Genomic DNA, 16,649 nt, shown 5'->3' with positions numbered 1-16,649 from the left:
GTGAATGCCGCACGCTGCAGTGTTTTTTCTTCCTTCTACAGTATAGGTGTATCGGTGAGCAGCAGCGTCTTGGCTGGTCGGTAGTACTAGGTGTATCGGCGTGCAGCAGCGTCTTGGCTGGTCGGTAGTACTAGGTGTATCGGTGAGCAGCAGCGTCTTGGCTGGTCGGTAGTACTAGGTGTATCGGTGAGCAGCAGCGTCTTGGCTGGTCGGTAGTACTAGGTGTATCGGTGAGCAGCAGCGTCTTGGCTGGTCGGTAGTACTAGGTGTATCAGTGAGCAGCAGCGTCTTGGCTGGTCGGTAGTACTAGGTGTATCAGTGAGCAGCAGCGTCTTGGCTGGTCGGTAGTACTAGGTGTATCGGCGCGCAGCAGTGTCTTGGCTGGTCGGTAGTACTAGGTGTATCGGCGCGCAGCAGTGTCTTGGCTGGTCGGTAGTACTAGGTGTATCGGTGAGCAGCAGCGTCTTGGCTGATCGGTAGTTCTACCCAAGATGCACAGTTTATCAGGTGACTTCCTATATTTGGTCCACGTTTGGTCCGATGAAGCGAACCGAGACCTATGTTTTTTGGCGGACCAGAGTTTGCGTGTTTGGTCCGCACCAGAGTTCGACTGCGCATTCACACCACCCCAAAAAAGCGGACTATCGAATTCTGGTCCGATAGTCCGGACCAAACAGCTCTGGTGTGAAAGCACCCTAAGTCAATCAATACTTGGCGTTAGAGCTGTGAATCTTCACTGGCCACACGATTCAGCTGTCCACGATTCGATTCTACGATGCATCTCGATGCAGCTCAATAATATATTACATCCTCAATTTTTATAATCTATATTACTGCACAATGTGCACATGGCAACTTTTTCAACAATTAATACAAGCAGTCAGATAAATTAACTTTTATTTAGAAAGTTCTTAAATCAGAATGTCAAAATAAATGTCTTTACTAGTGTTGCATGATACAGATACTAGAAAGGTATCGAGATACCCAGCTGTTAAAACGGTTCAATACTCCATTTTATTAATATCAATACTTTTAGAATAGCCTGATGCTGTATTTTCTATGAGTTGAGTGGATGCATGACAAGAGCACTAGCTTTAATAATATATTTGATTTGTAGGGTGCTTTATAGTTGTGGAGCAAATTAGTTTATATTTTTTTATTTTAATAATCAATTATGTTCTGTCACTGCATCGATGCAGAATCGTCCACGTCGCGATGCATCTTAGAATCCATGTTCATGTAATATCAACATGCAAAATATTGCTGTATAACCCCCCCCCCCCCCCACATCCGCCACACTTACCACTAGGGGTGGAAATCGCCAGAGACCTCACAATACGATACTATCGCGATACTTGCGTCACGATACGATAGTATCGCGATACTAAATATATCGCGATACGCTGAGTATTGCGGAAAAAGAAATTGCAAGTTTAAAAATTAGTGCTGTCAGGCGATTAAAAAAATTCATCTAATTAATTACAGGATTTGTAATTAATTAATCTAATTAATCACATTTTAATCGCATAACCATTTTATGCCTGATATTCTATATTCTATAATCATATTTCAAATTGCATGTGTCCGGATGGCAGAATTCAGTACTTGTAGGAGCCAAAGCTATATTTAGGTTATTGTATTATATAATTGTCATAATAGAACATTCTAGAACATTTGTGATGTCACAGTATGATGTCATGGTTGAACATTCTAGAACATTTGTGATGACATAGCCGCACATTCTAGAACATCGAACATTCTAGAACATTTGTGGTGATGTCAGCGCCGAACATTCTAGAACATCAAACATTCTAGAACATTTGTGGTGATGTCATGACCGAACCTTCTAGAACATTTGTGTATCTATATACAGTATATTCAGCAATTCTCTCAGCCAGGTCAGTGTGCATCTTTGGACCATCCATTTGGATATCTTTGTTTTACACTGGAGTGGCTGTGTACATAAGTTTTCATTATCAACGAACGTACTACTCACGAGTAAGTAATTTTAACCAGTAGAGTGGAACGTCTGCCCTCATAGTACTGTATCTACAAAACCTTCTGTTGAATCATCTTCCATTGATTAATTTGCTTAGATTTTTCAGGTCTGGTCAATTTGAGCATGGTGTTATTCACAGTCAAAGATACAAAAATTTGTATTGATATTCTCATTTAGTTCATTACAATTTACTCAAGCCTAGTAACAGACACAGTATTTCTGACACTGGGAATACATAGTTGGCCCTAGAATCAGATACCAAGAACATGCAAATGGACTATAAAAAAAAGTCTGTAAATGTGTATTCTACGTTCTTATGGAAAGAATGAGATTTAAAAAATAAAAATAAATAAATTAATTTTGAGTTAATTTTCATAACGCGATAATTTGCTGTGTAATTAATTAATCTAATTAACGCGATAAACTGACAGCCCTATTAAAAAAATATATATATATATTCAAATTTTATTTATTACCTTTTTTCAACTGCAAAGTAAAACTTTGTCAACATGTTTTATCTAATAAAATAAAGTTCAGTCTGTTCATCTCACTTCAATCATTTTTATTGCAAAACATGGTATTTTCTCAAGCAGACAGATGTAAACACTGTAATCTGTGTTGCATGTACCTGACAAACTGAACTGTTTGTATTACAGTCATATTCCATGTGTGTGTGTGGACTACTGTACTACTGTACTGTAAAAAATTATAAAAATAATAATGAATAATTAAATATCGATACTTGGCGTCCCTGTATCGATACAGTATCGCCACACAAAGTATCGCGATACTACTACCTATCGATTTTTTCCCCCACCCCTACTTACCACTGCCATGTCGTTCTTCAGCTTCTCCAGGGCGATCTCACACTTCTGGAGCGTCTTCAGAGGACACCTGGGGTCATCCAGGGGAGAGAGGAGAGGAGTGAGTGACAGAGGAACAGAGACTCTTGCATGTAGAGCCCCCAGCATGACTGCACACACCTTCATTTTGGAGCGCTTACGTGGCGACTGAAATCTGATTTGATTCAATTTGCATGTGTAAAAAAATACACAATACAAATACAATGTTTATAAAGTGGATGTGCAGGTGCAAGTAAGAAACCCATCAGGGCTTATATATGTCTGAATATACCTGCGTATAATGCTTTCTATATACCTATTTATACACCTAAATATAACTTATAAGTAGGGATGCACCGATCCGATATCGGATATCGGCCCCGATATGACTAAAATAGCTGGATCGGGTATCGAAAAGAAAATATATATACAGTATATATCGGATTTTCTATTTATTTTATATAATATAATAATAAATAAAATAATAAATAACAATTCAGTACATTTATATCTATGTGTTAATTTGTTACATTTTGTTTCACTAAGTTAGGAAAGTAATGTTTTAAGTTAAGCCTGATGTTGCCTTGCAGAAAAGAATGATCTCAGTCTCTTCCACACAGTGAGGCATACAGTTTATTAATTGAACAATGGGTATCGGATCGGTACTCGGTATCGGCCGATACCCAAAGCCCAGGTATCGGTATTGGGACTGAAAAAGTTGGATCGGTGCATCCCTACTTATAAGACTTACTACCATAGTGATTTTATACCTGTATCACTGTACATAATACTATAACACTGTACAAAAACCTGATTAGCACTATTACTCAGTAGTACTCATTTATATAAATAGTAAATGGTGCATTTATATAGAGCTTTTATCCAAAGCGCTTTACAATTTCTGTTCCTCACATTTTATCCATTCACGCACACATTCACAAAAAACAACGGCGGAGGCAACCATGCAAGGTGCCAACCTGCTCATCGGGAGTAGTTAGGGGTTAAGTGTTTTGATCAAGGACACTTTGACATGCTGCCCGAGAATCGAACCGGGAAACGGCGATTACCAGACGACCGCTCTACCTCCTGAGCCAATGATATCCAGTTTAATCACCTGTACATTGTATATTACTATTGCACTTTACTGTTATATTTGCACTCTGGTTGGATGCCAAACTTATTTTTGTTGTACTGTACTTTTTAAAATTTTAAATGAACCAATCAGCCAGAAATACAAAACATTGGAGGTAAAATATCCGATAACTCAATTTGTACAGCGTTGTACAATCTGTTTAGTTGTTTCTGATACCAGCACAGTAGGGCTGTACCGAATGCTTCGAACCTTCGATCATAATGTTGACATTCGAATTCTAAATCAACATTCAATTCAACAAAAAAAAAGTCTTCTATTCAATCTGTTTATGGGGGTTTTCTTCACAGTTGCCGTTAAAGATTAGGCTACACTAATATTATACTATAAGACGTCACCATCACTTTCATACCAACCGTGCCCTTATTGGATTATTTATGTTGACGAAACTGATGAGTTATATTCATTAAAGAAAGTGTATTTAATAAAAGAAAAAGACTCATTTAATCAGATTAATCACTTTATTCAAATTGAGGATTTAGTTAAAAAATAAATTAAATCCTTTTTTATTTTTTTAATGAAGTAAACTTTTTTCTTCATTCTAAGCTTCGTTCGAATACTTCAATCGAAGCTTCGAATGTTAAAAAATGACATTCGGTGCAGCCCTATTGACAGCTATGACCTTACCTGCTACACTTAGGCTGAGGTTAGACTAGTGTATTCCTGGCGTTTTTTTATACGTTTTTGACGACGTATCATGTCCTATCTACACAGAAACGCGTTTTTTGGCGTTTTTTTGTGGATACGGCTGAAACGCAAAATTGTGTTTGCGTTTGGAGATACGCAAAAAAAACGCCAGGAATACAGCGTGTAGTCAGCACGGAGCAGTTGTTGCGAAAACGCCCATGCGCAGTAGATACCATCTGCGTGCCCTTCCTGTGTACACTGTGTGTGTGTTTGGGACAGAGGCAGAGCTCCGTGTCCCAAATAGCTTCAGCTACCATGTGTTGTCAAGTTATTGTTATAAGGACCCCAGTCCAAGCTACAACAGTCTGCATTCCCTTAACAATTGTTTGTATTGAGCCGTATTGTATTGTACCCATATGCAATATGGTAAATAAAGTTTACATCCATTCATTCTGCTAGCATTACCGATTGCATGAGCTGGCTAACGTGAGCTATCAGGATTCAGACCCTGTTAGCTCAGAGTTCCTCTTTCAACTTAACAAGCATTAAACAAAATGGCCCAGTCATCTATTCACCTTTGTTTAATACACACAGCGTTGTCTCTAATGTTATCTAACTACTGATAGCTCGCGATATCATCAGTTTCGTGCTGGCTAAGTAGCGTGAGCTAACGTTAGCTTCTAGCCACAATGCTAGCTTCTAGCCCTAACAATGCTACCGATCGTTTTTAGACTAAAACTATCCGCTCTTGGTGGTCACTTGTGTTGATGTTAGTTTTGTTTCATCAACAAATGACAAGCAGAACACACAGTGAATGTATCCGTTTTGTTTATTGCACTTTTATTAGGCTTTGCTGGAAAATTATTGCTGCATTGAGTAAACAAGATGGTGGCGCGGCATAGGCTGCCTTATTGACATTTTCTGGTGGAGCTTCCACCAGGAAGTGTATTGGCACATTCGTTCTGATTGGTTGAAATTGCCTTCATGTTTGCCACCTACTGCCACCTACTGCTTTGGCAGTGTACTACATCAGTGTGCTTGGCTGACAAAAACGAAAAAAAAACGAAAGTGTGACTCGAGGCGCATGACGTCGCGGCGATACGCGGCGATGCGTATAAGAAAACAATACGAAGATGATACGAAAGGTGTAACCTCAGCCTTAGGGTACCTGTCTAGATAAACCAAACTTCCTTTATACTTACCGGTCATACTTAGCTATATAAAAATTTTTAAATAAATATTTCATGTGAAAAAATGATTTTTTACTTCAGTTTTTTTTGTGTGCCCCCCCATACTAGCTCTTGCCCCCCCTGTGCCCCCTTGTTTAAAAGTTCCTAGAATCGCCAGCTAACCTAATAACTAGGGTTGGGCATCGTTTGGATTTGAACGATTCAGATTCTCCATTTCGATTCCTGTTCTAAACGATTCTCGATTCCGATTCTTTGAGGTGCAGGTCAAAACAGGTCACAGATTTAAAAAAAAAAAAAAAAAAGAAAAATGTCATACTATTCACATTGTCAGTTGACTTGATACAGTTTAATTTGGTTTCTGTACTGTAACTAGGGTATTAACAGTTTCAGTGCCGACCTTGTTTACATTTTTACCCCGTTGAATGCCATCATCCACTTCAATGTTAGCGTTAAAAACGCCTAATCTATGTTTTAAATTGTGTCTAATCTGCCCGTCGCTTATCAATGACTTGTTTGCAGTCAACATTGTCGAACCGGATTTTTTTTTAATTGGTTCATATCATTTTTAAAGCATTTCGAAAAGCTATCGTTCTCTCGAAGATTTTCGGAAAATTGAAAGATTCCCCCATAAAGTGCATTTATTGGAATATTCTCGAATACACTAGACACATTGTCATTTGTCTGCCTATTTATGAATCGTTTTCAAATAAACGCTAGATTATCGATAGTATATGTGTACTTATGCACGCTATAGACGCAAGCTGAAAAATCGATTCTCTTATTTCCTCATCAGCGATCACAGCCAAACAGCCACATCACACATAGGGCAAACGCTGAAATCTCCGTGAAAACAGGTCTGATTATCCTAAGACTGGTAAAATAGATTCCTTACCTGAGATCAGATGTTATCCAAAAAGATTATCCCAATTCCTGATCGCCATTCCAAATATCGATCACGCTTATTGATTACAGTGTTGGTACTGTAAATACATAATCGTCGCTGTTCTGAGGGCCGGCGATCACTTGGTCTCTTCAGATGCCTTGACGGAAAAATAAAATTAGCAAACTGACCACTCCCCCTGTATCAGTCTGAGCTGATGGGGTGCAGTTTCACAGGGAGAGACGCTAGGGGGTGGTATCTTCCCAATTGAGCTCAGAGAGACTCTGCAGCACTAACCCATGGCTCGATTGATGAAATATGAATTCAAATCCAGAACCGGAAGTTAGGAACCGGTTCCTATTAGAACCTGTTCTCGGTGCCCAACCCTACTGATAACAAGATAAACTTACGTGAAATAGGCGTTGCAGCCACACTCAGTGCTTGTTTCCTCTTCCATGTGGTGATTTTAAAATTGTATCTACAGTATATATTCAAGCTTACAGACAAGTAGCCGGAAACAACAAGTGATATCTTCACTTGTCTTCTGAGAGAATTGTTGAATAGATACACAAATGTTCTAGAATGTTTGATTATGACATGATACTGTGACATCACAATGGAACATATTGAATACAGAGCCGTATACGGGAACATGTTGAATACAGAGCCGTTGGTTGAATAGATACACAAATGTTCTAGAATGTTTGATTATGACATCATACTGTGACATCATACTGTGACATCACAATGGAACATGTTGAATACAGAGCCGTGAATAGATACACAAAGGTTCTAGAATGTTTGATTATGACATCATACTGTGACATCACAACGGAACATGTTTGACTTCATTTGAATATAAATAATATGTATGATTTCTTTTTTTTTATGAAGTAAATATTTTTTTTGTAGACATTCGAAGCTTCGTTTGAATACTTCAATCGAAGCTTTGAATGTTAAAAAATGACATTCGGTACAGCCCTACAGCACAGAATGAAACACTCCTGGGGGGTGTGGTCCAGCATGTCTACCTTGTGTTGGGGTCCGTTAGGATGTTCAACAGACTCTTCATCTTGCTCAGATCCTTCTTCCTGTCTGAAGACCAATGACAACAGGCTGGAGTTACAATGGGTAAAAAAAACAACAAAAAAAAACACGAGGCAATTGGACACCTTCGTTCTTATCTATCTTGTTGATCATGGTGGAAGAGGCCTCCTACCTTCGTTATTATCCATCTTGTTGATCATGGTGGAAGAGGCCTCCTACCTTCGTTATTATCCATCTTGTTGATCATGGTGGAAGAGGCCTCCTACTAGGGGTGGACGGTATAAACGGTATACGGTATAAACTAGGGATGCCCCGATCGATCGGCCACCGATCGTTATCGGCCGATAATCAGTATAAATATGCGATCGGGGAATTCCGATAATTAGTCATATTCGCCGATCGCGGAAACTGATCAAGTGGATATCTCACTCGCTTGTCTCAGACGCACAGGACCTGCAAACTGCTCCTCCTCCCTAGCCCCGCCCGTACCCGTGTAGAGTTTGTAAACACAGAGGAGGCGGACCTCCTCTGCTGAGTCTAGATAGTGCATTCGACCTGAGCTAATGTTAGCTACCTAGCTATCGTTACTGTTTAAACAAAATTACCCAGTCAACTATTCACTTTTAGTAGGCATTGTCTAACGGTATTTAGCCGGCTAGCTACTGATAGCTCCGGATATCAACAAATGCCCCAGGAAGTCCAGTAGCCCATGTTGATATCTCCGTTAGTTTGCGTTAGCTTGCGTTAGCTGACATTAGTTCACGGTTCAAAACGAAATGTCCGATTGAACTAAATAGTTGTCTTAACGTCATCTAGCCGGCTAGCAGTAGCTACAGATAGCTCCTGATATCAATGTCTTATAACATTGATTGAATGCGTATTCGAGCTGAGGGCTTGCTGAATGTGAAATGACCAAAGCATAACGTTACCAATATAGGGTCCCGCTGCAGCGCCGGAGAATCCTTTTTGGAGCTAGGGCTACTAGAGTACACACAGACAGTGGAGCTGTTTGCAGATAGCGAGCATTTTGACTTGTTGCGTGGTGGCGATGTCTCGCAGATAATACAAGTACAAGTCTAATTATATAATATATATATTTTATAAAAAAAAAAAAAAAAAAAATTTATTTCTTTTTAATCAAAAACGATCGGTATCGGATCGGTATCGGCCGATATGGCTCACGACGATCGGTGATCGGTATCGGTGGCAAAAAACGTGATCGGGGCATCCCTAGTATAAACGGTATGAATTTGCTCTACGGTATGGATTTTGACTATACCTTGTAACCGGTAGAGCAGCTCTAAAATAGCAATGACGTCATGTAACCACAGCGCGACTATTTCACTCGCATTTGCCCCTAAAAATAGATAGAATTAGTCATAGATAATAGATATGTGCAAACTGGAAAAAGTTATTTAGGAGGCTTCGCGCAGTGGGCGTGTCAACACGCAATTGTCATTTCATAATAAACACATATCACCGCGGCGCACAGCAAGTTTCAATTTCAGTTCCTGGCATTTTTAACCAGTGGAGAAAGGTAAGAGATTTCCCTATCGTTTTTCTTATATGAATTATTCTACGTTAATAAAACATACCTGGTGATCAACTACAGTTTGCTGTGAACATTATGATATGTGTGTAGTGTTCTGATAACGACGGCTGGGCAGCGGGGCTGGATGCTGGATTTTGCGAGAAGCATATGCAGCTGCAGAGCCGCAGAATCCGCCATAACCCACCCATCTGTACCGGCACAGTGCAGTACTCCAATTCAGCCATTGGCAATTCAGCCGTTGGGTGGGGGGCGCTGTTGAGCCGGGCGCCCCTACTCTGCGGCTCTGCAGTTGCATACTATTGGGATTCGTTGGGAGCAGCACGGAGTCTCGACTCGGGACTTATTTTATTTGGAATATAATGACTGTATATGCAAAAGTAGCCTAGTTTTAAGTTAAAATATTATAAATCTACATGCCTTGAGGATGTCATTATTATTTATATAGCCTGCCTGCGTGTTGCTTTCTAACAGCGGAGGAGTGCAAGAATGTGACAATTTGACCATGTGACCGCGGCAGCGCGAGAGAGCGGCAGTGCGGAAATAGGCTGTCTATTGCCATTCTCTAAGACAGTGGTTCCCAAAGTCGGGGTCGCGACCCAAAGGTGGGCCGCGAGCAGCCACGGGTGGGCCGCGAGATGATTTAAAAAAAATAAAAATAAAATTAATTTTTTTTTTTTTTTTTTTTTTTTTTTTTTTTTGTCAGGCCACTGAACTTAGAAGCAGGCCAGGACAGTGTTTCTAGTTGTATTCTAAAATTCTATTCTATTGTATTCTAAAATGTGACTATATGGTTTTATATTAACTTAATAAATAAACAAAAACGAAAAATCTACTTATTTCAACGAACATTTCAAACTAAATAACAGATTATGCACATAAAATGCTGAAAACAACCGAAGCAACAATAGTATTTTAATGAGGCTATTATTATTATCATTATTATTTTGCAACAAGTTAGCCCTCTCATAAATAGCACATATAAATGAATAACTAACTTGAACTAACTTAATAGGATTGAAGTGATATTTGGCTTAAAAAATCGGTCGCCTGACAAATAAAAAAAATAAAAAAAGGCAGACGATGTGCATTGGGCCGCGGCTCTCTGACGCCTTATTTTCTGGGCCCTGGCCTGAAAAGTTTGGGAACCCCTGCTCTAAGACAAACGCTAACCTTAACCAGCTCCTTAACAGCGCCTAAACTTAACCGTTCTAACCTTAACCAACTCCGAAACAATGCCTAACCTTAACCTTAACCATGCCTAACCTTAACCGGCGAAAGAATACACGTTAAAAAAAAAAAATGTATGGGATTCGAACTTGTCAACAACGGACCGCAGGACCGCTGCGCTGCCAGGTGTGCTGAGCTGCGAATGAAAATCATGGCGGATTAGGGCTACATAATGCCGCAAGCTCTGCCGCTCCGCTCAAGCTCTGCCGCTCCGCTCTGCGGTTGCCGCGCCTGCCGCGGGGCGTGTCGCAGCCAATCAGGGAAAACGCGGAAGCAACGGCAGCACTGCTCCGCTGTTAATAAGCAATAGGCAGCCTGCCTATCAGGCAAAAAAAAAATTCTAACGGAAACACTGATACCGTGATATATACCGTTACCGTCTATGCTTCAAATTATACCGTGATATACATTTTAGACCATACCGTCCACCCCTACCTCCTACCTTCGTTATTATCTATCTTGTTGATCATGGTGGAAGAGGCCTCCTACCTTCGTTCTCATCTATCTTGTTGATCATGGTGGAAGAGGCCTACCTTCGTTCTTATCTATCTTGTTGATCATGGTGGAAGACGCCTCCTACCTTCATTCTTATCTATCTTGTTGATCATGGTGGAAGAGGCCTCCTACCTTCATTCTTATCTATCTTGTTGATCATGGTGGAAGAGCGCCTACCTTCGTTCTTATCTATCTTGTTGATCATGGTGGAAGAGGCCTCCTACCTTCGTTCTTATCTATCTTGTTGATCATGGTGGAAGAGCGCCTACCTTCGTTCTTATCTATCTTGTTGATCATGGTGGAAGAGGCCTCCTACCTTCGTTCTTATCTATCTTGTTGATCATGGTGGAAGAGCGCCTACCTTCGTTCTTATCTATCTTGTTGATCATGGTGGAAGAGTGCCTACCTTCGTTCTTATCTATCTTGTTGATCATGGTGGAAGAGCGCCTACCTTCGTTATTATCTATCTTGTTGATCATGGTGGAAGAGGCCTCCTACCTTCGTTCTTATCTATCTTGTTGATCATGGTGGAAGAGGCCTCCTACCTTCGTTCTTATCTATCTTGTTGATCATGGTGGAAGAGGCCTCCTACCTTCGTTCTTATCTATCTTGTTGATCATGGTGGAAGAGCGCCTACCTTCGTTATTATCTATCTTGTTGATCATGGTGGAAGAGGCCTCCTACCTTCGTTCTTATCTATCTTGTTGATCATGGTGGAAGAGGCCTCCTACCTTCGTTCTTATCTATCTTGTTGATCATGGTGGAAGAGCGCCTACCTTCGTTCTTATCTATCTTGTTGATCATGGTGGAAGAGCGCCTACCTTCGTTCTTATCTATCTTGTTGATCATGGTGGAAGAGCGCCTACCTTCATTCTTATCTATCTTGTTGATCATGGTGGAAGAGGCCTCCTACCTTCATTCTTATCTATCTTGTTGATCATGGTGGAAGAGCGCCTACCTTCGTTCTTATCTATCTTGTTGATCATGGTGGAAGAGGCCTCCTACCTTCGTTCTTATCTATCTTGTTGATCATGGTGGAAGAGCGCCTACTGTACCTTCGTTCTTATCTATCTTGTTGATCATGGTGGAAGAGCGCCTACCTTCGTTCTTATCTATCTTGTTGATCATGGTGGAAGAGGCCTCCTACCTTCATTCTTATCTATCTTGTTGATCATGGTGGAAGAGGCCTCCTACCTTCGTTCTTATCTATCTTGTTGATCATGGTGGAAGAGCGCCTACCTTCGTTCTTATCTATGTTGTTGATCATGGTGGAAGAGGCCTCCTACCTTCGTTCTTATCTATCTTGTTGATCATGGTGGAAGAGCGCCTACCTTCGTTCTTATCTATCTTGTTGATCATGGTGGAAGAGCGCCTACCTTCGTTCTTATCTATCTTGTTGATCATGGTGGAAGAGCGCCTACCTTCGTTCTTATCTATCTTGTTGATCATGGTGGAAGAGGCCTCCTACCTTCATTCTTATCTATCTTGTTGATCATGGTGGAAGAGGCCTCCTACCTTCGTTCTTATCTATCTTGTTGATCATGGTGGAAGAGGCCTACCTTCGTTCTTATCTATCTTGTTGATCATGGTGGAAGAGGCCTCCTACCTTCGTTCTTATCTATCTTGTTGATCATGGTGGAAGAGGCCTCCTACCTTCGTTCTTATCTATCTTGTTGATCATGGTGGAAGAGGCCTCCTACCTTCGTTCTTATCTATCTTGTTGATCATGGTGGAAGAGTGCCTACCTTCGTTCTTATCTATCTTGTTGATCATGGTGGAAGAGGCCTACCTTCGTTCTTATCTATCTTGTTGATCATGGTGGAAGAGCGCCTACCTTCGTTCTTATCTATCTTGTTGATCATGGTGGAAGAGGCCTCCTACCTTCGTTCTTATCTATGTTGTTGATCATGGTGGAAGAGGCCTCCTACCTTCGTTATTATCTATCTTGTTGATCATGGTGGAAGAGCGCCTACCTTCGTTATTATCTATCTTGTTGATCATGGTGGAAGAGCGCCTACCTTCGTTCTTATCTATCTTGTTGATCATGGTGGAAGAGGCCTTCTACCTTCGTTATTATCTATCTTGTTGATCATGGTGGAAGAGGCCTCCTACCTTCGTCCTTATCTATCTTGTTGATCATGGTGGAAGAGGCCTCCTACCTTCGTTCTTATCTATCTTGTTGATCATGCGCCGCAGGGGTTCGATGTACTTGGAGAGCTGTTTGTGTTTCTCCATGTACAGCTGGTCCTCGAGTGACGTGGCACCTGCTGGGCTCATCACAGAGCTGGGGTTCCCTGCAGGGGGGAGGGGGAGGAGGAGGGGTTACTTGGCTGGGCAACGTGTCAACATCTATGGAGGTCATTTTCACAGGGATCCCACACATTGCTAAATGAAATTCAAGGACTTTCAAGTACTTTCCTAAGAACTATTTTTAAAAGGATACAATTCACTTTTAAATGATGTTTTTTATAGAAGATAAATCAGATCCAATATGTATGGCTTAAAACCAATTTCCGACAATTAGTTACACTTTAAATAAAAAATTTAATTTCTTGATTCAGAACTATTTTATCATGGATTAACAAAGCATTCAATGCGAATGGTTGATTTTAATTTCAAGGACCTTTTAAGCACCTTGTTAAAACGGGCTGTTTTTAAGGAATTCCAGGCAGTGAAATTTTTTTGGTAAAAAATCAAGCAGTTTAAGCACTTAAAGGACCTTGTCTAATTCAGTAAGTCAGAGTTCTCACAAAACTATTCCTGATGTTTTGAGAATATCAGGTGAAAATGACAGTTATATATTCGTACTGGCCAATCGCGTCTCGCTCTTTCGCCATATTGAGATATACCTCATCTCCAGTACCTACTGTAGTTCATTAACGAAAACAATGCACCCATGCACTTGACCAGGCCCCGCCCCAGTGTCCCCCTATAAGACACCGGGCATGGTCACACTCGCCCTTCCTCTTTTTCGTTTTCCAACATGGACATGCAGTGCATTCCATGAACTAGCTGTTGATGAAATGCAGAGAGTAATTGAACAATGTTGGGTTTTCGCCGGAGATTTGCCAGCCCCTGGAATCTTCTCGGCACGTTCCAACGCCGCGCCGGCCCTGTCCTGGGGTTTCCTTGTCTTCTGACAGCGGATCGAGGGACGTCGCGCGGCGGCTAGCTGTCGTGGCTAGGTCGCGCTCCAGGTAGGATCTGCGCCACTAGGCATAACAATGCTGGCGTTAGTGATGCTGCTCGTTGTCCCGTGAGACAACCGAGTTGTGTATTGGCGCAAGGGGCAGGATATCTGGGTAAACGTTGTCGTTTTTGCCGGTTATCCTGGAGCGCGCGGCTAACGCTATGCTACGATGCTGGGTTACTGTTCCGTTTGATTCCCCGCTGAGGGCTGTCTTTTAAAAAAAGGTCTTCCCTCCTCTTAACCATTCATGCTGACGGTCAATCGGTGTCTACTGTTGGGAGTGTTGACGGGGGCTTGTTTACCTTTTTCATGGGTGAATGGGCTGAGGCCTAGGGCTGGTGTGCTTTTTGTGAATATTATGAATGGTGTGCGGGACTGGTGTTTCTCTGGTCTGCATCCCCTTAACGTTGTGTGTATGGGCTAGCCCATTCTGCAGTGTGTTGGTGGAGTTTTAGTTCATTTATTCATTAACCCCTTCATGGGTGCACACCACAGTGGAGGTTGCTGGTTGCAACCACCACTGGTGCTCCGTGCTTGTGAAGCAGGTGGCATCAGTCATTTGCCTCTGGCATGTTGGAACAGTGCCCCGCCCGGCCGACGCCATGAGGTGAGTCGGCCCGGCGGGTGGCTGGTGGGCTGTTAAGCCTATACCGCCACGGTATAGAATTAGCAGCGATTAGTAACTTTGTTCGAATTGCTGTTTTTTCTGTCAAAAATGATGTCGGGTGGCGGGGCCTTGAAGGCCAGCCGACGTCGAAACATCGCGCAAGGTTTTGACGTTATTAGCTTTGACCTAGCTGCAAGCTATAACCGCAGGGAGGGCTAGGATGCTGTCAACGCTTGTTTACAGACATCTTGGTTGGATTAGTCTCCCTTTGAGGGGGTGAGAAGTTTTAAAAAGAAATGTTTCCCTCCTCAGGGCTCCCCTCTCCACAGAGGGACTTTGGTCTTTCCACTGGAGCGCGGGCGGTATTTGACCTAGGCCCCCACACCGCCTCACACCGCGCAGCCAGAGGTGAGAGCACGGCCTCGCCAGCGGCTGTGGCGAGGCCCTCAACCAGCGGCCATGTTTCCCCCGCCTGTGGTACCCTGGGCACAATGTCAACAGGTGACCGCAAGGCCGACAGCCTTGGCGGTCGAGGGATCGGCTACATTAGATGAGCACGCCCTAAAAAACCGTCGCCGTCTAGCTGTGTGCAGCTCGCTCTCCAGTCACTCCCCCCCCCCCCCCCAACACCAGCGGGATAAGGGCTCTGATTTGTTTCCTTTGGCTGCGGGCCGCGTGTCTTCAATGAAGCACAAGCAACCCCACGTTTCGCTTCTCATGGGGACAGGGGCTGACACCCAGTTGATGGCTGAGACTGGGTCTGTCAGTGAGAATGTTGTGCTGTCAAGCGGCTCCCACGCCACACGTTCTGCGTCTGTGTTTGGTTACGTCTGTCAACTACAAAGGTTGTCAGCAGGGGGGCTCGAGACCTCTTGAGGCAAACAGTGCGGGTTCCCCCGACCTCGCCTTCGCCAGGCCGGGTATCACGTTAGTGCCTCCCACTCCCGGAAGGCCGGCAGTGGTCTGGCAGGCGCGCGTGATTTGGGTGGTAGTAATATCACTGCAGGGCTATGGTGTGTAGGAACCCACCCTATCGGGCAGTGTGGGGGCCTCACACCTTGCATGTCCAGCTGTAGAACAACTCCTCAGCTGTCCATGCTGGAGGGGTGTTCAGTGGGGGAGCTTTTGTCACCTAGTATGATGTCAGCTTCCCCCGTATCAAACCGGCCCTTTCTGTCGGGGTCCCCCCTTGGGTGCGATTGCCTCGTGGGTAGTGTCAGGGTCCGATGTCCCGACTCCACGGAACGCTCTGCTCGCACGGTTAGCGGGTGCAGGGTTGGCTACGCACAGCGGGCGGTACCGGGCCACCTACAGTTCCTAGCGGACCAGCTCCAAATGGCGGCGGGTGCGTTTTGGGAGTATCATCACATATGGCTACAGCAGTACCATATGTCGAGGTGGATGGAGAGAACGCTGAGGCGGGGACTTGTGTTTACACAACCCCACCCGTTTTCAGGTTTGGTACAGACCCTATTGTCAGGGTCACCAGCAGTGACAGCTCTGGTCAACGAGATCCAATCTCTGTGGGCGAAGCAAGCCATTGTCATGGCGTTTCCTCCCGGTATTTTCTGGTGCCTGAGAAATCGGGAGGGGGGGGGGTGTCAGACCAGTGCACGTGAGCGGCGCGGCGAGGGGAGCGGAGCGGGCGGTTTTGACGTGAGCGAGGAGTGGGTTTTAAAATGGGTCGGCGCGACGTCTGGAGCGAGAGTTCTCCTCCGCTCCAATCCACTCCAGGCCGCTCACAGTGGTTTAACACTGATGTAATATACATGTAGTACAATGCCAAAGCAACAGATGGCGATGTACAAACATGAAGGCCATTTTCAACCAATGAGAAGGGTGA

At 43.1% G+C, this 16,649-nt stretch overlaps 1 protein-coding gene across 2 annotated transcripts in view; it reads right to left on the bottom strand.

Moving 5' to 3' along the window:
• Positions 1–16,649, bottom strand: part of med15 (mediator complex subunit 15) — an 89,106-nt gene that overhangs the window by 7,870 nt on the left and 64,587 nt on the right. For both annotated transcript variants that reach the window (XM_084326716.1, XM_084326717.1), the window contains 3 exons: positions 13,169–13,303; positions 7,720–7,783; positions 2,827–2,893 (listed from right to left, as the gene is read on the bottom strand). In XM_084326716.1, coding sequence (XP_084182842.1) covers positions 2,827–2,893; positions 7,720–7,783; positions 13,169–13,303 — 266 coding nt within the window. The remainder of the gene's footprint in view (positions 1–2,826; positions 2,894–7,719; positions 7,784–13,168; positions 13,304–16,649) is intronic.

This window comes from Notolepis coatsorum (assembly GCF_963971535.1).
Source record: "Notolepis coatsorum genome assembly, chromosome: 12".
In the NCBI taxonomy this organism is placed as follows: Eukaryota; Metazoa; Chordata; class Actinopteri; order Aulopiformes; family Paralepididae; genus Notolepis; species Notolepis coatsorum.
Note: the sequence above shows the minus strand (reverse complement) of the source record. Positions and strands in the feature narration are given on the sequence as shown.